This window comes from Orbicella faveolata, unplaced genomic scaffold, assembly GCF_042242905.1.
Source record: "Orbicella faveolata isolate gen_17 unplaced genomic scaffold, um_ofav_v1 contig_36, whole genome shotgun sequence".
NCBI classification, from domain to species: Eukaryota; Metazoa; Cnidaria; class Anthozoa; order Scleractinia; family Merulinidae; genus Orbicella; species Orbicella faveolata.
Window position 1 is genome coordinate 8,890,001 of NW_028301565.1, and position 21,964 is coordinate 8,911,964.

A 21,964-nucleotide genomic window follows, 5' to 3' on the forward strand; every position below is an offset into this window, starting at 1 on the left:
AATAAATAAAGAGATTTTAAACTTGCAATTGGAGTCCGAGAAAAACAAAGAACAAGTAAGTCAACTGAAAGAGCAGCAGGAGAATTTGGAAAAGGTCGTGGAGGATTTGGGGCAAAAACACCAGGTTTTATACGCAGCATGGGTCTGGCAACTTCTGGCATATGTGCTCGGACGCCTCATTAGAAGTCTTACACATTTCAGGAAAGGGATTTTCTTGATGTTCCTACTTTGGAGCTTCTGTAACATCTTAGACGATGACACCATCATCAAAGACGGTATTTAAATATTTCTGTAGTTTTATGTGTACCCGTAGCCCTAATAGGCTTAACGAACTTGATGACGACAGGCATTGGTGGGTAAGGCAGAGGAGATGCAAGAAGGTGGCTTCTTTAGGGAAGCTTCTGTAAACATTGCTGGTGCTTGGATGGTTGCTTTGGAAATCCCGGGGGGAACTCCCATGCGAAAACGTCGGGGATGCTTGTCGGAAAATTTGAATTAAACCCGTAAGAAAGACCAATCTGCCCGAGCTTTAATTGACCCCTAAAAGATACCACTTAAAACGGAATGGGCTTGATTACCAGCTGCCGGAAAGGAGCCTACGCGGACTGGACTCGAGAGACCCGGCGGAAAGTAAGCCAAACAACGGAAATAAGAGCGGTTTTAGAGAATAAATGTGATACCGAGTAAATGCATTGTGTCTATAATACAGGCAACAAATGCAAGGAATCGTTGATGTAGTTGTAATACTTCGATATAATTCTATATCATCTTCAGACTGAGGTGACATGCAGGTAGCAGAAATTTAAATACTGCAAGATGGTACATTAACATTAGCACGTGAAAATACAAAACAAAGACGATGCTATCAAGAGAATAGGCATAGTTCCCTACTGGCTTTTAAACCAGTGTTCTGCTGAACGCTTGATATGGTAAGCTTCTTTATATAGTAATAGATTCCAATTATCATCGCTGCCTATTATGTTTGTGTTACAACGCACGGTTTGGGTGAGAGATTCTTTGTTCATTGCGGTAGAGGGTGGGTTGTTCTCTTTGACAAAAATGTCCGGTAAGTTGTGTAAACCTTGTATGTGTTTGATCTCAGTGATCACAATGGCGCAGATGTTTATATATAGCGCTTTCTTTGTCCGTGACCGCATGTTCTTAACTTGTGTGCGGACAAGCAGAGCTCTGTTCGTTCTGTTCTTCACGTCATCCTATCGGATTATATACTTCATTTCATCGGATCGGACTTCATTTTACTGGATCATACGTCATTCTGTCGGATTACATACTTCATGTCATTAGATTGGACTTCATGTCACTGTAACACATCATTCTGTCAGGAAATCACATTCGTCTTATTGAATCTAACTTCATGTCATTGGATCGTAGACCATTGTATTGAACTATATATAAACATCTGCGCTATTGTGATCAGATCAAACACATACAAGGTTTATACAACTTACCGGAAATTTTTATCAATGAGGACAACCCACCCTCTACCGCAATGAACAAAGAATCTCTCACCCAAACCGTGCGTTGTAACACAAACATAATAGGCAGCGATGATAATTGGAATCTATTACTATATAAAGAAGCTTACCATATCAAGCGTTCAGCAGAACACTGGTTTAAAAGCCAGTAGGGAACTATGCCTATTCTCTTGATAGCATCGTCTTTGTTTTGTATTTTCACGTGCTAATGTTAATGTACCATCTTGCAGTATTTAAATTTCTGCTACCTGCATGTCACCTCAGTCTGAAGATGATATAGAATTATATCGACATATTACAACTACATCAACGATTCCTTGCATTTGTTGCCTGTATTATAGACACAATGCATTTACTCGGTATCATATTTATTCTTTATCTCTTAAAATTATCAGCTGGTAATGGATTTAAGAGCGGTTTTTTACCATTATTTCTTAGAATGCACCCTAAAAATAGTTTGACAGCTTTAAATAGTGGCGTTTCGTCGTGGACACCCTAAATAAGACCAGCCAACCCTAAGCACGACGGCGAGCATCCACGAGCATAAAAAAACCTTGCGCGATCATAGAGCTTTCATCCCGAATATGGTGACAAAACTATCCAGGAAACGATGAGGGGAGGTGGTCGCCCGTTCTCCCCGTTACCGTTAACTTTTCGTGAAAATGCGCAAAGTTTAAAATAGTCGATGTTGATAGTACCTCTTTTCTATTTCGTATTTTTAGGATGCGCCATTAAAAGACACGATGACCAGTGGAAGCTTAAATACTTCGACTTCAGTGATTTTGTTACCTCGTCCAGGACAGACTTTATTGGGAGACAATGGCTGTATCGCGAGATGGAAGAGGTTATGGAGCACGCAAGCTCGCGCGGTGTTCTTCTTGTTGGAAATCCTGGTTCTGGCAAGACAGCTTTTGTTTCTAATTTGCTTTGTTCCAGAGCATCAAGCGTGTTTATTCATGATAGAATAGTTGGGTATCATTTTTGCATGCACTCAGACAAAGGAACACAAAATGCGGCCAAATTTGTCACAAATCTGGCAAATATGTTTGCTTCGACGTTTGTTGAATACGGTGAAATGATTTCGAGCGATTCTTTTGTGCGTAGAGTGTTGCACAGCAATTGCCCGCAAGATCCAGAGTGGTGTTTTCAAGAAGGAATCCTTACCCCTCTGAAGAACATGGTGCAGCAACCCAAAGAGCCCTGGTACATTGTTATCGATGCCTTGGATGAATGCTCAAACAATGGCAAAGCAGAAATTTTAAGCATGCTCAAGTCCAAAGTGCGACGGCTTCCAAAGTGGCTAAAACTGATTATTACCTCACGTAATATAAACGCTATCACTACAAGCCTTGATGGTATGCAAATACTCGATCTGCGATCAGATGACCAAAGGAATCTAGACGATATTGATTTGTATTTATCACTTAAGATCATTCCTTTAAGAGCTTCAATTCTAAACAGAATAAAGACATTCTTTTCAATTACGGACAACAACACTCCGGAAAAGAGGATCGTGACCAGTCTAGTTGAAAGGGCCCAGGGAAATTTCTTATTCATAAAAGTTATGTTAGACTTCCTGTTTGCAACACCAGAAAGTGTCAGATGGACTGAAAACTTCCCAAAAACGCTTGACAACACTTTTCAATTGTACTTTGAACGAAAATTTGGTTCACGAGAATCCTTCCGATCTTTACGTGATATTTTTGAAGTCCTGGTTGCGGCGTATACGCCGCTATCTGCTCAAGACATACACTCCCTCCTTAAGCTTGACAATCCAGATCTTGACTTTGAGTATGATTTAATACCAAAACTAGAAGAGCTTTCTTTGTTCCTGTGGCATGGATCTGAAAACGGACTGGTGCGAATTTATCATGCGTCTTTGTCAGAATGGCTGACCAGTGAAACCAATAAAGGCAAGTTTTATTACGTAAAGAAACAAAATGGACACAGACGCCTTGCAGAACTTTACCTTCAAAACGCAACCACGACCATGCAGCCCCAGACAATAGAAGAGATTTTCTATTTGGCATGCCATATTGTGGAGGGAGGTTTAAACGAACATCAGGTCCACACATTTCTGTCACTTCCTTCAAATATGGTCAACAGATCAGACGAAGTCAAAACCACTGCTTTACATTTAAGTTCAGGGGCAGTCGATCCAAGAGTAACTAAACTTTTGATGAAGCATTTCCATAACGTCGACTGTTTAGATAATGACCGTCGTACGCCTGCCTTTATTGCTGTAACCACCGGATGCCTTAAAAATCTAATCATGCTTGTTGAAAGGGGAGCAAATCTTAACCACACTGTTACATGTCTAGATTTTAAGATGCTAACAAACACACAAGATTCTGTGCGTGAGTGTAAGAGAAGGGCATGCGAATATTCTTTATTGCACAGCGCTGCGCAAGAAGGGAACATTGATATCGTTGAATTTCTTATCGAGAGCCATTTGAATGTGGCAAAAGTAACGGGTTCCAACAACACTGCTGTCCAGTTAGCTGCTGAAAATGGACATCTTGAGGTCGTTGTAGCCCTTAAGAAAGCTGGTGCAGCTTTGGATGGCATCTCTTTGCATCACGCTGCTGCTGGTGGCCACAATCACGTGGTGGAGTTTTTGGTAAACGAAGGTATTAGAGATGATTGTATAAATAAAAGTCCTTCCCTAACGAAATCCAGTCACACAAGGAATATTTGGCAAGGCGTCAAGGTACATGCATATGACAACGATCACTTGAAAATGCGCGAGACAGCGCTTCACGCTGCCGTCAGAAATGGACATTTATCTGTGATTGCAACTCTGCTACGTCACGATAAGAGTGCTATCAATTGCCCTAATATTGCGGGCAGACGACCCCTACACGAGGCCGTTCATTTGAACAGTTACCATGTGCTGAAAGCGATGTTAGCTGTCCAGCGAGTGAATGCTTCTGTGCGCTGCAACACTAGCTTGCAGACCTTAAGTGAACGTGGTGGATCACCGCAATATCACTGCCCTTGTGGATTTACTCCGTTACACATCGCAGCCATGCGTGGTTATCACAGTGTTGCCAAACTTCTCATCACACAGAACGCAGATATAAATGCGGGAGATTGCAACGGTTCTACTCCACTTCATATAGCTTCCTGTCATGGTATGGTATCTCTTTTAACCCTTCTTGTCAATAACGGAGCAAACCCAAATCGACAGAGCTTCAATGGTTCCACTCCTCTTCATAGCGCAGCTGCCTGTTCTGCCACAGAAAGTTTCCGCCCTTTGCTCGACTTAGGAAGCGGCTTGTTTGTAGAAGATATGAAGAAAATGACTGCATTGCATTACATTGTAAAGGATGTAACGGTTGTTGGCGCAGAGTACTTTGCTGATTTATATGTTGACCAGCCAAAGGACTGGATTGAATTGGCCGTTCACGAGAAAGAACCGTGGCAGAAAGGGGAACTGAAACATTCTTGGCTGAATGCATTGATTAGAATAACCAAGAGTTATGCTGCTAGTCTTGATCCAACGCAACAGTTTGAGATTTCTGCTGACCTCCTTCATAAAACTTATTCTAATGTTTTTTATTCATTAGGAAAAAGAGCAAATGTTTCTCTTTTTCTCACTGGAAGCGATGGCTTGGAGCAAAGTTCTCTGGTGTCTATAACAACTCCCATTGTTTTTGTTTTGGATACATTTGTTCACGACTTCCTAAAACGTTTCTTTGTGACAATCAATAAACCATACGAACCAAATTTGATTCCGGAACCATTGACGAAAGCCTTGTCGATGACATTCGCCCTAATCTTTCCAGCACTACAAGACTGCTCGCTTCTTACTTCTACAGTAAGAGAGGATATGGTTTACATCGTGAGCATCGTCCTGCAAGCCGGTGCGGACGTGAATTGCCAAGACCATTCGGGGATTAGTCCTCTTTTGGCTTATCTACACAGTGGTGGGCGTCACATGTCTAAAGTCTTGACAAAGCATCGGGTGAGAATGAGCATCACATGCGAAGACCCTTTTGAAATGTCTGTACTGCACTTGATGTCTTACCATAAGTTACATTATTTGCATTATCTGCCAGAGTTCTTGCTTGGAGATGAAAATTGGTTTAAATTTCGAGCATTGAATGATTCATTGTTTGACTACTTCTTGGAGAAATACGAAGAGACACAAGTAGACGGACACAAGAAGACAATCCGGACAAGCGACGGTCCATTGGCTTTGGCAATCAAATCGCATCCTAAGGGAACCGAAGTTATCAATGAGTGCTTTGACGCAGAAGGCTATAACGCTTTACACAGAGCAGCGCAGGGTGCAAATGTGGTTGCAATAAAAAGATTCCTCTCTTGGGGAGCCGACCCATCCCTGGAAAATTCATATGGGTATTCACCGCTCTGGCTTGCAGTTTTAAATTCTGTCAAATACACACCTTTCTTGAATTTTCATAAAAAAATTTTTTTAACAGCTTTGGAAGTGGATCTGGCATCAATGTCGGCATCTGTTATTTTAAGCCACCTTTTACTACGTGGCTCAGTAGACATAGGCTGTGACAAACGGCGACCCGATCTAACCTTATACCATATCGCAGCTATTCGAGGAATGTGGCAGTTTATCTCTCATTTATTTTCGGAAAAGGGAATAACAGGCCTTGACGTGAACTGTCCTAACAAACATGGTATAACGCCAATGTATTTGGCAATGCTCGTTGGTGGTACTACTTGTGAGTGGAACAGCCCGTGGTGTAAGGTCTTGCAAATTATTCAGAGCCGCGGTGGAACCCTACAGTTCCCTACTCAAGAGGCTGAATACTTTCTTGTTTCTGGTCTCTTTTTTGGAATGAGACCAGGTTACACGTTCCTTGAGTTAACAGAGCATGAAATATTAACTCTTCAAGAAGACTGTGGGCGTGATGAATGTAAGAGATATAAAAACGGAGATACCGATCTGTTAAAATCGTCTTGTGAACTTGATAGACTATACAAGGAATACAATGAAAACCTGGACCATTGTTTCACTTGCAGTAAAGGATGCTTGCCCGAGATAAAGGGGGATTTGCCACATTACGAATCTGTCAAGGCTGTTTTTCATGACCAGCAACCCTTGAAATTGCACCATGGCAGTGTCAGAGATAATTTTGTTAAGTTTCTAGACGAGGAAAGTAAGCGTATACAACGTTCTTTGCTGGAGGCTACCAAACCCTACACAAGGCTATCATGCAGCAAAGGACGCCGGCCAGAAGGCATGACTATTGATGGCGGTAGTCGTCGTCAAAATGACATGTGCACTGACGGTATGAGTTTGGAATCCGCTTTGCGTTTGTCCTATCGTAATTTCAAATCAAGCTCCGATCAGCTGAAGAGGTTTACAGAAAAAGCCAGATCCTATATTTTTTCCAAGGGAAATCCCTCACGATTACTATCAAAGATAGGTCATGCATTGCATAATTATGGCACCACCTTGAGCTGCGACTGGCAGGCAATTTCAACCAGGTATGTGATGTTAAATTTTCAAATTCGGAACTTCAAACTTGCGACCCAACATGTGAAGGAGAATTCAAGAGTGGTGAGCATCTCCGATTTTGCCTCACACCGCATACAAGAAGTCTTTGTCAAACCGTCTCAAGAGACATTGAAACTTGTATTAAGACTTGCTTCCGAGAAGTCTTCGGGCTTCGACGATCTTGACTATCTTATGATTTTGAGATTTAGAAAGCCGCCTTTATGGAAAGGAACCTTTTAGCAACTTCCTTTGACAGATAGTAGAGTTTTAAACAATTATCCTTGTTGACGGGAATCAAAACAAAACTTTTAACATCTGGCCAATGATATAAAACAAATAACTCAATGAACTATTCAGAACAACACAATTGCAAGTAGATGATAGGGTCTAAAAGTATTTACGAGTGACCACGAGTGACCACGAATGACCACTAGTGACCACGAGTGATCACGAGTGACCACGGATGACCACGAGTGACCACGAGTAACCACGAGTGACCACTGGTAACCACGGGTGACCACGAGTCACCACGAGTCACCACGAGTCACCACGAGTCACCACGAGTCACCACGAGTCACCACGGGTGACCACGAGTGAGATTACTTCAAAAAATGTCAGTAATGTTATTATTACGTCATTATGACGTCGTTGTAAGATCATTTCATCACGATTATGACATATGCATCAAACTGAAGCTATGTACTGGTGTAGTTGGGCAGTCATCAAAGATTACAGCAGTGGCTGTGCGTTCATGATTCCATTGTTCAGTTCCTTTACAAATATTAGCTGTTGAGCTTATGTTCTTTCAAGCTCATCATATTACCTTTTTAATTTGTGAAAGCGAAGAAAAATCCGAGCGTGAGTGAGGCGGGGACTATGTATATATTTTCTGAACGCCAAGCTAAAAACATTCATGCTCAGTTACTTGTTGTCGAAAATCACAGCGCCAAACTGAAGCTAGCGCTTTGCGTTATTCATACGCACTGCCATCGGATCTAACTCGTGACTACGTGCACGCACTCATGTTGTTATTTGCCCCTGCAAAGAGGACAAATCGGTGAACACGGTCGTCCCAAAAAATTTTGAACGCACTTGACTAGGATTGCGTTACACCACGTGAACGCAACTAGTTTAACTAGAACACGTCCGATAATTTTTAGCGACTCAGTTTAGAAGAGGTGCATCTCCTTTATGTCTTCCCCCTACTCCTTTGGAGGTGTTCACAATCGTGGCATGTGGACTATAGATTGCAGACTGCATATCATGGAATGAAATGAAAACCCAAAATATGAAAATAAATTGAAAAATAAATTTTGCGAGTTGTAGCTCGGCAAATGGCTATGATAAGTTGTCAGGAGTCAAACTTTCTTCCGAGTTGTGTAGCTTGCCCAAAGGCCGTGATTTGTGGTCAGAATGGTTTATTCATTACTAATTTAAAATTTTTCAGTTTTGAAAACAAGACGTCGTAAATTTGAGCAATTTTAAAAAACTAATACAAATGCATAGTAAAATTTTTGGCGATGCGCTCTTTGAGTATAAACTATATCAAGAAATATTTGTTACAAGCGTTAGCGCTCTGAAATTGAACGATCAGTTTCGAAAAAAAAGTTTAAAGAAATGCTTCTCCTGGAAGTTTATAGTTTCTTACAAGTTTATAGTTTTACATGTTTTAAATCTATTCATTGCTAGTTCAACTTCACGTGCAGATCGTTATCTCTTATTCAATCAAACAAAACGTGCAAAAGTTTTGAGCCTCACTTCGTTTCATAAAATCTCTCGGATTTTTCTTCGCTTTCACATTTGGAAAAGGTCACGTAATAGGCATCAAAGAACATAATTTCAACAGCCAATATTTGTAAAGGAACTGAGCAATCGAATTGTGAACGCACAGCCACTGCTGAAATCAGTTTGGTGGATATGTCATTATTTGATGAAACGACCTTACAACGACTTTAAAATTTACTTTTTAACGACATCACTGACATTTATTGTTGTAACCTTACTCGTGGTCACTCGTGGTCACTCGTAGTCACCCGTGGTCACTCGTGGTCACTCGTGGTCACTCGTGGTCACTCGTGGTCACTTTGAGAACATATCCAAGTAGTTCGAGGTGAGAAGTTAATTTCAGTGTTCAAGGCGTAACGATCATATGCCTTTGGAAACCTGTAGTTGTTTCTGTTGCACCCTTAAACCACAACACACTTTAAACAAGAACACATCACGTTATTTCAAGAGATTTCAGTGTGTCCAGTATGACCAGTATGATTTCCAAGTTGTGTTTAAGATTTTTTTGTGTGTTTAAGATGAACCAATAGTGAACTCGCGAACATGGGATTCGAGTCAGTGCAAGAGAGATTGAACATTGCCACGTATGAACAAACTTTGTTGCCACCGCAGGGGGTCTAGTTACCTAACTGGCGCCGGTAATGAGGTTAGATCATGTGAAGTCGTCGTTTAACGGAGATTAAAGACGGGAAAATTTCAAACCAACAGCCTTAAAAGTGGTCGCGATCACCTCCGATTTGAGAAACAAATGTCCGGATATTTTGGAGAAAAATATTTCTTGGAAACGTAAGCGCTTACGAGAGGTGGTCGCACAGGGAGGTTCGACTGTAGAGTTCTAAATTGAGTTCACTGTATTGAAAATTGCTTGCCCACGCAACTAGTTCCAGAAGTAATCGAGGCGGGGGTAAGAGTTATATCAAAAAGGAAAGAAAGAAAAATAGTAATGATAATTTACTGCAAAAATTACAAAAGGTAGAAGTAAACGATAGAAACAACTACAAGTAACCGAAAGCAAAGTAACAGTGCAATAAATGCGCACATACACAAGCGACTAGAATACTATACTAATTTAGAGACAATCTGAATCAGTTGGGAGACCTCAATATAGTCATCTTCACATTGTAACACATCAAGTGTTATTCCTGGGGCATTCGACCTGGAGAGTAGTATATTTCTTGTTATTAAAAACCGGATCATTGGATAATACAATTCAAGAGTTTTCATTGGTTTAGCCATCATGGTATATGAGCAGTTATAACATGCTCTACAAATATGGTATCATAATTTTGGGGAGCGTTTTTATTTTAGTTTTCTATATTTTAGGGGTGCTTAGTAAAACAATTATTCCACTCGCGCTTTTTGGATATCAGATGATTATAGCCAACTCGGCGCGTCGTTGGCTATCTATTTAACAATTATTTCACGAGCGCGCGTTGGTTATGAGATGATAGATAGCCAACGAGGCGCGTAGCTCAAAACGAGTGAATTTGTTTGGGGAGAAACTACACAATAAACAACACGACATGGCCGATCTAAAAGCTTGTGATCAATGAAATGTGGGGGTAGGAGCCCCTGATATTACATTAGGTTCGATCTTCGGTGAGACGGCAACGACAATAACGTTCTAGTTACAATCTGTACACTATTTTAGTTCGGAATATTCAAAATGTTACTTACTCAAACTATCTAATCCGTATTTGTAATCGCATAAATTTAGATACCTTAATAGCAATATAATTCAATATTAATTGCGCAATTGAAAGGATTAATATTTTCAGCTGGTATGTTTGTTAGTATAGTAGCCTTTATGTTCTAGTTTCTTTCTCTCCGTGACGAACAATTGTTTGATCTTGTCTGAGTAGAGCGAAATATGAGTTTTGGGTTCTAATCCGACGTTAAGCAATTTTAAATAATCATACTGACGGTAAAATCCCAAGGATGACTTGACCACAAACTCTAATGGCCAAGACTCATTGTATCTTGACTGATCAACAGACCATTCCATTCGCTCTCTTATGAAGTTTGGATACCCATGATATAACACTGTTAATTCAATGAAAGTAACATCCTGTAAATAGTGCAGTCTGTGACGATCAAATGTTTGTTCAAATCGAAAGCAGATTTGGTTGAGATACCAAAGAGGAGTGCTACCTTCATACTGTTCAATAAGCTTCTGCAATTTTTTTTTATCTACAAAAAGTGGCCTATACGTATTAAAAACCATCTTGAAACAAGCGAAGTCTCCAAATACCTTCTGATACCACATTCTCATTAAGTAAAAAAGGCTAGTTTGTGCCCTTTCCAGGTTTATCTTTTGAGCCTTTGGAGGTAGAAACCTTACGTATCTACCATATGTCGAAAAAAAAGATTTCCCCTGCTGTTGTTTTTCCTGACATATCTCTATGTCTTCTAACGCACAAGGTAATAGTTTCCAAAGGCAGCAATGACGCTGTAAAAGTCTTAGTTGTCGCATGAGCTCCTTAACAAAGCCTGTTGTTGAAATACCAATTTCCATCCGCTTTGTCGTGTTTACACTGTACAGTTGGCAGCGCGTTGAATTATTCTGCCAATAATCATAAGTAGATAACAATCCAACAACAAACCCACCGACGTCAGGTCTTAGCTTAAACTCAAAGTCCTTGGGAATCCAACCATACAACCTGTTGTAGATTACGTTGTATTCAGCATTTCTGCTTGGATACTGCATCTGACCTCCCTGATTTTCAATGAACTGTATAACTTCAGCCCATGGGTTGTAAGTATCTTGTTCCACCAGTTTGCTGAATATTTTGGCCAAGTACATTGGAGTAATTCCGTCTCTATTAGGGCAATTTACATCTAACTGATGGAGAATCTTATCTTTAAATATCTCTTTGATGAATTTCGCCAGGCCGCGAGAGGCTGCCAAATGGTATAGAGTCAGTTCAGTTTTGCTGGAGTTGCATACAATTTGAAAGCCATGTGTTTTCATCTTGTGTCGGAGGAGTTCAATGGCTACATCAGAAACATTATCTCTTGACGTTTCTTTATATCCTTCAAGATTTTGCCATATATCACCTCCCGCATGGAGTATGGCCAGTGTCAGGGCGTCATGTCCCTGTGGACTCAACAAGGATACATTTGCACCGTGTTCAATGAGGCCACGTACAGCCACCATGTTAGCGCCTTGGGCAGCTCGGTGTAAAGGTGTAAATCCCTCGGCATCTAAACAAGAATCAATGACTTTATATTTAAATCGATGGCTTTCAATGGCTGTAATGACAGAACTTTTCAGTAACGAGCATTTATGATCGTTACATGTTTTCCGCTCAAAGAAGCTAAGATTTGCTATGCTTGGAGGGCGATAACACAGTAAGTGAAATACAGACAAATTGAACGGCTTTCCACACTTGATAGTGATTGAAGCATTGAAGTATTGAAGGACGACATCCATCAAATACCCACCATTGTGAAGATAAGCTATAAGCGGTGTCCTTCGGAGATTATCTTTACAGGTAAGGCTGGCTCCTCTTAACAGCAAGAGTTGAGCCATGTAAGGCTGGTTATTTGTGACTGCGTAGTGTAACAAGGTCTGTCGGTTACGATTAAATTTCTTAATTGAAGCACCATAGCTGAGAAGAAGGTACACGACCATTTCGTGATCACTTAGAGCTTCCCGAAGCCCATCCAAAGACTTTCCTAAAATAAAAGTTGATTCCTTTCTCCTGTGCGTAGGGACGATAATTCCATTTTCGACTGCAAGTTCCAGTGGTGTCTTACCAGACTTATCACATATTTCCAGTTTCGCTTTTTCCTGTAAAAGGACGTTAACGGCATCCGCCAAACCATTTCGAGCTGCAATATGCAATACCGTTTGACCGTACATATCGACTGTATCAATTGCTGAACCAATTATAATTAAATGGATCAAAGTATCAAGCCATCTATAATGATCTGTGTTCTTTATGCGATTTTCCTCTGTAAAAAAATCAGCAAGATGACCTGTTCGATCACACGTTACCAACTGATGCTGCTTACCAGAGCTAGTCTCAGTTTTGAGAAGAATGTTTCGTTCAAGATGGCTTGAATTTATGTTAAGAATTGCATAATGTAACGCTGTGCGACCAGAGCCATCAACTGCGCTAAGGTTTGCTCCATGATAGAGCAAATGGTCAATTACCTCCACAGCGCCACATGCTGCAGCGCTGTGAAGTGGTGTCGACCCATTAAACGCATTGACACCAATATCAGCACCGAGTTGTAAAAGTAGATATACCATTTCCCAGTGATTATGACAAGCGGCAACATGAAGTGGTGTGGCACCAAAGCAGTCCCGAGCCCCAACCCTTGCTCTACCTCTATTGACAAGCACAATAGCGATTTCAAAGTACCCATAGCGTGCGGCCAGATGAAGGGGAGTATATCCACAATGGCAGATATCGCGATGGTATTCAATAGACTCCTCGTGACTCAGCGTCAAATATTTGCTCCTTTCATCTTGCCCCTGCACATTTTGCCGATGGTCGCACGCTGAATGGACCTTTGTTGGATCAGCTTTAAGCAGTAGTTTCACTATTTCTGTGTTATTTTTTCGAACAGCTTCGTGCAATGGAGTTCTCCCTGTATAGTCAAGGCACGCTAAAGCCCATTTGTCTCTTGAAACTAGTTCCTCGACTACCGCTTTGTGGCCTGAAGATATAGCTGCTTGGAGCGCAGTTTCACAGAAAATTAGATGTCTGTCGTCAAATAGCTCGCCGACAACATTGAAATTAGTGGAAATATTTTCATGTTCATAACATGAGTCATCCCTAACCCCTTGTGTATTTGTTTGACCACTGACTTCACAAAGCGTCTTTATGAGGATTCTTATAAGTGATACCACAGCTTTGCTCTGAAATCGGTAGTTTTCTTTTTTCAGCCAGTAGAACGACCCATCACATCTCATGCATTTATCCTTGACCCCGATTTGCAAAAGGTATTTTACTACTTCTAACCTGTTGTTTGCCGCAGCATGATGAAGAGCAGTTTGATCCGCAACTGCGCCTGCCTCGTATAAGGCTTTGACAACCCTTAAGTGTCCATTCTCAGCCGCTATCTGTAGTGCTGTCAAATGGACGTCGTTAACTGTCGAAATGAAAGCGCCGTTATCAAGAAGGAAAGTAGCAACTTCCAAGTGACCTGCATGAGCTGCAGCGTGGAGCATTGTGGACCCCCAAAATTTTGACTTAGATTCAAGGACCGGAGTAGACAAATCGTAAAATGTGTCTTCGTCTTCCAATTTGTAACCGGACGTTAGTGACTTTGTCTTGCGATTTACCTTGGCTCCCCTTCTCACCATTAACGCTAGATTGTCTACAAGCCCATGCTCGGCTGCCAAAAATGCAGGTGTTATTCCACGATGATCACTGCAATCAATACAGCTAAAATGGCGCAACAAAAGCTCTAGTACATCCGTGCTGTTTATTGTAGCTGCAAGGTGCAATAAAGTCCTGTTACTTTCAGGATCCGACGTATTGACAACTTGAGAAGGAAACCGAAGAAATTCCTTAACATATGCCTCTTTCCACCCTCCATGAGCAATGTGCTGTGCCAAAGTAAGAATATACCTTGACAACGCGGACTTACCTCCATCAGCTATTAACTTGAAGTAAAAGTCACAAAACACTTCGTGTCCCTTCTTTTTACTGACGTAAAATTGACCATTCCTGTTGCTGTCGCTTGTCAGCCACTCCGTTAAAGACAGGTGATACAGTGTTACTGTGTCATTTTCGCCGTATCTCAAAAAGTGTCCAAGCTCTTGCATTCTATCTTTAAAGTCGTAGTCCTCTTCAAGGCTTGCTTCTTTCATTTTGAGAACCTCGAAAATGTTTTTTGGAGTCAGTGGCTGAAACGTCGACACGATCAATTCCAACACCTGCCGAACAGGTTTGAACTTTACCCGTCGATCATACAATCTTTGGAAGTAACTGTGGTATAATTCTCCTAAGGTTTCAGGCAGTGCATAGGGATCGGTTCTCGCGACCCTTGAGGTTTCCCAGTGATGAAGCATTTCCTTGACAAAAAGAAAATTTCCTTGACTTTTTCTCAACAGAACAGAAATCAACTTTGCGGTCTTTTCTATACCACTGTCTCCAAACCAAAACTTCACTCGACGAAGAAAAGAGCCATCTTGGTAAAATTTTGTTGACAAAAACAGTTCGATGTCGTCGATGTTTCGAGGGTCTTCAGGATCAATAACTACTTTCGTTATTTTATCTGAATGTAAGGAAACGCTTGATTCGTTACGAGAAGTCATTACAAGCTTCAGCCACGATGGAAACCGGGGAAGCTTGTTATTGAGTAGATATACGATACTGTGGCTCGTTTCACTTTGAGTGAGGCATTCATCGAGGGCATCAATGACAAGATACCAGTTATCTTTAGGTACATTCGTCAAGCTTTTTAGGGGCAACAGGACTGCCTGTTCAAAGCATCCTACTGGATCTTGAATGGTGACACAGTCAGTGTTTAACGAACGCTGAATGTGGGAACTGTTTGAGACAATGTAACCATATTCAGGCAATCTTCGAGCTATCATCTCAGCTAAATTACGGACAAACTTGCCTGCAATCTGTGTATTTTTGTCCGAGTGCTTACACAGGTGATACCCCAATACATGGTCATGGATCGTGCGGCTTGATGTTCGTGAGCATACCAACTGGGCAGACAGGGCGGACTTTCCAGCGCCTGGATCCCCGATAATCAAGACACCAGAGACCGCCCGGGTGGGATAGAAGAAGACATTTTCTATCTCTTGATACAGCCATTGACGACCGATAAAGTTTTCTCGAGCTGTAGTTAAGTAGTCTGTCAGGTTGAACTCTTTGCTGTCAAATGGAACGCTGATATCTTCTGCAGGACATCCTGCAAAAAGTAAAACGATTTTTAAAGGTTATTTTAGCCAAATGATAATATCAGTCAATGACACAAGTAGGAAAGGCTAGTTTGGCTTTTTTTAGTGGTTCTTTGAGAGGCATTTTTTCTGCACTTACCCACCCCCCCTCAAAAATTACCCTTCCCTTAGGAGAGTTCTAGTTAATGTGATAGCGAATTGGCCGTGTACGTTTAGGTTAGCGAGGTATTTGGGTGTTGATGAGGGGCTGAGTACAATAAATGATGGTGTTCAGATTCTTCATTCAAGGACACTTCAAGTTCGAGTTCTACACTCGAAGATTTTTCCCGGTTTACGTTATGGTCATGCTTTCTTTGAAAATAAAGGTATTTTAAAAATAGCTTGAGATTTAACCCCAGGTTTCTAGTAGATAGATCGGCAGCACGCGTTAATGCTACCTTAATGCTTTTCATTTTTCAGTATGAGTGCTTTTTCCTGTTTAGAAATAGCATTCCTACCCTCTCTTCGATAATATATAAAGGAAAGACATAACTCACCATCTCTGTGTGATTTGTGGTCCAGGACATTGACAAGGCCACAAAGAAACAAAAACATCAGCAAAGTGACGAGCGATTTTCGTCTTACACCTCTAGCACTTTTGAGCAGGCAACTTACAACGTACCACATACCACTGATGACAAGATGTGCAACGGACAGCATGCGACTGATGACACGATGTGGTACAGACATTGAAGCTCTTTGCTTATCTTCCACATCCTTTAGGGTTTTCTGAAGGTTTCGTAGTTGTCCTTCCACACGACTGCGTTGTTTTTGGTTTCTTTTGGATTCCTTTTTCAGCGACTTCAACTCATTGTTGAGGCTCATGACATCTTTCTGAATCGCTTCCTTAAAATGAGATAAGACCTCCGCTTTGAAAACGTGCACATCCGAAGAAGACTTGAGGGCTAAAATTTGTCGCAAGGTTTCCTGGGCGCCTACATCGCTAGCCAAGGCCGGATCTTGGAGTAACTTCTCAATCGTTTTAAAGGCGTTTTTCTTTTCTGCATCAGACAGCTTCAACGTTGCCACATGCGCCCATTTCGTGTTTCGAATATCTCGAACATCTTTTATCAGTGGCCGCTGAACAGTAAAGTGATTGCACCAGAACATCAAATTGAGAATAGCAGAGATTTCCATGTCTTCCACGCTCTCTATTACCGTGTGACCGCCTAAGTCGGGGAGAAAAAGCTTGGCTATTTCCCAGGGACCAACATTTGGGTCCATCCATTTGGAAGTATCACTTTGCTTCCAGTTCGGCCCTCTCCCGAGGTGATAACCCTGAAGGACATTTGCCCAGTGGCAGCTGCGCATGTCATGATACCGGTTTGGTTTCCTTCCCGGATCATAGACACAGGTACAGGGTCCAGTAGGAATGGCTGCCTTTATATTATTATAGAAAGCCTCTGTTTCTTTCTTAATAAACGGGCGAAGACCTTGACAAAGAACTGTCGTTAACGCCCGGCCAAGGGAAAGCCAGTTCCCTTCCTCTGATGACGTTAATTGCACGAATGTCTGAGAGGAACTTGTAGAAGCCATGGCTGTGTAAAAAACAATCATCAGTTAGTGACTGAGGAGTAGGAAGACAGCTGTGCGAGGGAGTACGCTTATTTGCCAAGATATCTGTAATGTTTTCTACATTTTTCATTTTTTTATTTTTACTTTTTTATGTTTTCTTTTTTTAGAGCGGAATTTGCCGAGTTCGTTTTCCTCAGCTTTCTGGAAAACTTTCGGGGTTTTCTATTGTTCCCTCTTTCTGCTGCATTCAGAATAAATTAGCGCAGAGCAGTTTAGATACTGTGCAGCTTAAAAGAACTGTGTAACTGAAATGACGTCATACCTGTGACCTCAAACGGACTCAAAAGCATGGCCTCATTAATTCATCGATTAATTTAGCGCTTTCTGTGTCAGTATTATAGAGGTTCGACTGTAGTTGAATGTTCATAGCCCCAAACACAAATGATGTTGCTAGCACAATTTCATAACGTGTAGAATCTTGTAGAAACGAACAGTTTTTAGGTATAAGTTAAAACATTTAATTGTCTCCAGCATGCAAATTGAAAAGGGTTGGTTGTTTCTAGAAACTTAAAGGACATGGTCTAGTAATTATGTCGAATTAACAACAGTCTGTTTATTTTAAGTATCTTACCTTAACCTAGGGCTAAATTACAAAATAAAATTTTATTTGGAGTAAAGTGTTATGTCGACCCTTCCAATCCCACTTACGATAAGTAACGGCATATGTGAGCAGAAAATTGATTAAAATTGCAACGATACAGAAAACCCCGATACGTTTGCGTGACAATTAATTTTGCCAGTTAGCTACATTATTGAGGTTTCTTGCAGCTGCATGTTCGCTTTATAAAAAACAATAATCAACCAAGCTGTATGTCGGTATCTTATTGTAAGACCGGGCCTGTTGGTTTAAAAAATTCAAGTCAAGAATAAAGCAGAAGGACTTTCGGTACATGAAATATTTCTTGATTTAGCTCGGTAATTCGAAGATACCAAATTTGTGTATCCAAATTTCAACATTTAGTAGTAGTTATTGACATGTTTAAGACTTGATTAGCCGAACATCAGTCAGTTATAGAGGATTCTGTGACACGGAATGGGCCATTTATTGATCAGACGAGCGCGTTTAACCTCAAGCTGTGTTCGTAATGTTCGCATCCTTCGTAACTCGATGATTTCGGTGTTAAAACTGTTGCTAAGAAAAATTTCACCTAATGCAAAGGAGTCAATTGATGAAAAGCGTACCTTTAGTTCGGAAATCCCACTACAGGCTAAGATCAATGTTCTCTCCACTGCTGTTTGTATTATTGCCGTCAGGAATATCGAGCTGTTAAATGCTTCTTGCAAGTAAGTGCAAAACCCGGAAGTGAAGATGTACGTCTGGCAAGATAGAGGGGCTTGGAACCCAATTAGTATTGAAATATCATCTGGTCAGCGGTTTTCCCTTAGCTGAGTTCTAGGGTGCTTACCATTTGTCAGAATAAACCGGTTGGGATGACCGTTGAATAATGGTAAAGGTTTTTCCAAAATCAGCAAATCAACCGAACGAGATAGCGCTTACCATTTGCAATTGGATTTCCCGTCATTGTTTTCGGCTACTGAGAGACCGGAAACTGGAAAATTTAGCAAATGGTGAGGAACTTTCCGTTCCGTTCCGAACGGAAAAAGAGGACTACCTCTGGAGGTAGTGTACAATTTTCGAACGGATTTTCCGGAAAATTACTGATCCATTTGACTTTCAACCGAAATTTCCGGATTTTCTTTTGTACTTAACGGTAAGCACCCCTAATCTTGGAGAAAGGTCTTCCATAATGGCAGCTAACATCAATATTGAAGTCTCCCATGACACCCTCAGTTTCTGGTGTTCCGTACCCCTTTCAGGTGGAGCCTCCCCGTATAGGCCATTATGGAGAGTACAACCGGAGAACAATAAATAGTTTTCGCGTTGTCTCCCAACTAATTGAACGATGGGTTAACGGTCGTTTATCCCCCAAGTCTATGGCGCGTTTTCAGGGTCAAAATTAAAAACTAACTTTTCCACCTTTCCTTACCTGCTAAGTAAAATGTCTGTCATTTCCTGTCTTTGAAATTAGACAGTACGCATCTCTTTTGACCTCCGAAACAATGCATTCCGCGTTTCCTGAATACTAAAATCATAACATCCGGCATATTTTGACCTTTGAACAAAATTCTCTGCGTTTCCTGACTTCTCTCGAATTTTAAGTCCGGCATGTTCTGACTTTCAGTGTAATTAGTTACCAAATGTCGTAATACTTAGTTTAAATATCTCAACGTAACATCCCATATTGACACCTGACAAGCAATTTAGTTCATAATGAAATCTCGCTGCTGAGCCGACATTTTGATTTGCAAAATTTGTAAATGCGCGTTTTCTGACTTCTCGATTCTACCAGGCGTCTTTTCCGCGCAAGCCTGATCCCCTGATGCAAACCTAGTGCCAGGACCCAAGGGGACGGGGGGTTTTCCCGGGGATTTATGAATGGCGTCGACGGCACAAGAGCGATTCTTGAGCAGTCTTCGCCATACATTATTCGACCTTGCAAGGAGACTTCAACAGGACACAGTTAGTGAAGATGTGGCTGATTGTTTTCTATTCCGATTGGAACAAATTTCTCGCCATTTGTTTCGACTTGCTGACAACATGCAGGTGTTTGATACAGTTCGACCCTCACTCGCCACTGTGACGCGAATGTTGTTGGAGGTAGAGCGGAATTGGTATCATTCCTCCCCAGTAGTAGCAAACCAGCCTAGAACGGTTGGGCGTCCTAGGTTCGAGATTCCACGGGAGCAGCTGCAATATCTTGCCGATTATGAAATCAACTTACCCGACATGTCCAGAGCCCTTGGTGTGAGTGAGAGTACCATAAAAAGACGTATGCGGGAGGACGACAACCATTAGTGATGATGACCTTGATAACATTGTAAGATCCTTTCATAGGGATTTCCCAAATGCGTGATATCGGAGGGTCCAATCGCAGCTAGTGTTATTCAGTGTAAATGTGCCCCAGCTAAGAGCCCGAGAATGCATGCAAAGAACGGATCCGGAGGGACTTGCAATGAGATGGCTATTCCTTACACCAAGAGCTGTGTACTGTGTTAGTGGGCCACTTGCACTATGGCACATAGACGGGAATCATAAATTGATCAGGTGAACCTTATTCGTAATTGATTATAACTATAATTTATTCAGATTTATTGTGCCTAGTTTCTAATACAGGTGGTTGTTGGTTAGTCTCCTTTCCAGCCAGTTTTTTTTTGGGGGGGGGGGGGGATGGGGTGGGGGATGTCACGCAACGCTCTCTCCAAAGAAGCACACCCAAAAAACTTTTACGAAGGAGACTAGTTGTTGGTAGTGAGGACAGAATCCATGAAAGGACAGCAAAGTATGGACTCATGTATTTTTAAGTTTCAGATGGAAGATTGTAGTGCATGGTGGAGTTGATGGATACACAAGATTTCCTGTATATCTTAGGGCTGGAACAAAGAATACCGCAGCTACTGTTCTTGGCCTTTTCCAACAAGCAGTGGCAGAATATGGACTCCCCTCAAGGAATTTTTAATAAACCCTTGTTAAAATAAAGTGTACATCTCAAGACAAATAGATTTTCAAATTTTCCACGGTCTTCACCCCATTGTGGCCTCCTTTATCATGACCCTAGAGTGTGCCGCCTACTTTATGATTTCCTCCTGCTTCGAATTCTTTATTTCAGTTTGAAAACCCTGATCACATGTTGTGTATTATTGTAGGATCCACGCCTACGCGGAAAAGACGCCTGGTAGAATCGAGAAGTCAGAAAACGCGCATTTACAAATTTTGCAAATCAGAATGTCGGCTCAGCAGCGAGATTTCATTATGAACTAAATGGCTTGTCAGGTGCCGGCATGGGATGTTTAGTTGAGATGTTTAAACTAAGTAGTACGGTATTTGGTAACTAATTAGATTGAAAGTCAGAACATGCCGGACTTAAATTTCGAGAGAAGTCAGGAAACGCGGAGAATTTTGTTCAAAGGTCAAAATATGCCGGACGTTATGATTTTAGTATTCAGGAAACGCGGAATGTATTGTTTCGGAGGTCAAAAGAGGTGCGTACTGTCTAATTTCAAAGACAGGAAATGACAGACATTTTACTTAGCAGGTAAGGAAAGGTGGAAAAGTTAGTTTTTAATTTTGACCCTGAAAACGCGCCATAACAGACGGATCATCAATATCTCGCACACGATATCTCTACTGGATTTTAACCGAATGTTGTCAAATTTTAACATTGATGAAGGACACAATTATCTAGGTCTTAAACCTCCAAAATTTGCAATTTATGATATTTTTTCCTGTTATTTAGTTAATATAGTTAATACTAGTTAATATTAATACACTTTTTCAACATTTCACGAGAAAAACCCCCTCAAAACACTGTTTTCTGAGGTTTGTCTCCTGGACAACTTGCTTATGGACAGGATGAACTTAATTCCATACTTCTCGAACCATTCATTATTACGTTATCGTGTTTATAATGAACACCACTTAGTTATTCATTAACTATCGTGGCACGTGAGCTGGAAAAGCTCATTTTTGAAGTCAGAGTGCAAAGTCCTTTAACGTGATACCAAAACTGTTCCACAGAGTTGTTTTGCAAAAAAAAAAAAAATTTAGGTATAAGACCACCTTAATTCAACGTATTAGGTTCGGCTCATGAAAAGTTCGGCGCCTGAGCGTATTGATTACTCTAATCAATTGTCAAGAAGACGAAACGAAACCTACGCTAC

General features: G+C 41.1%; 2 protein-coding genes and 1 pseudogene across 2 annotated transcripts in view; 2 read left to right on the forward strand and 1 right to left on the reverse strand.

Moving 5' to 3' along the window:
• LOC110064924 (uncharacterized) overlaps nucleotides 1-8,826 on the forward strand; it is a 16,906-nt gene extending 8,080 nt beyond the window's left edge. The window contains exons 2-3 of the mRNA XM_020772032.2: nucleotides 1-275; nucleotides 2,219-8,826. The exon at nucleotides 1-275 is cut by the window's left edge and continues 694 nt beyond it. Coding sequence (XP_020627691.2) covers nucleotides 1-275; nucleotides 2,219-7,215 — 5,272 coding nt within the window. The 3' untranslated portion in view covers nucleotides 7,216-8,826. The remainder of the gene's footprint in view (nucleotides 276-2,218) is intronic.
• Nucleotides 8,827-9,696: 870 nt separating this feature from the next.
• On the reverse strand, nucleotides 9,697-18,639 carry LOC110064914 (uncharacterized). The gene is made up of 3 exons (XM_020772017.2): nucleotides 18,428-18,639; nucleotides 16,168-17,208; nucleotides 9,697-15,642 (listed from the first exon to the last, which is right to left on the reverse strand). The coding sequence occupies exons 2-3, from the start codon at nucleotides 17,204-17,206 to the stop codon at nucleotides 10,535-10,537; spliced, it is 6,147 nt and encodes a 2,048-aa protein (XP_020627676.2). The 5' UTR covers nucleotides 17,207-17,208; nucleotides 18,428-18,639; the 3' UTR covers nucleotides 9,697-10,534.
• Nucleotides 18,640-19,603: 964 nt separating this feature from the next.
• On the forward strand, nucleotides 19,604-20,439 carry LOC149102191 (uncharacterized; annotated as a pseudogene).
• Nucleotides 20,440-21,964: the final 1,525 nt, after the last annotated feature.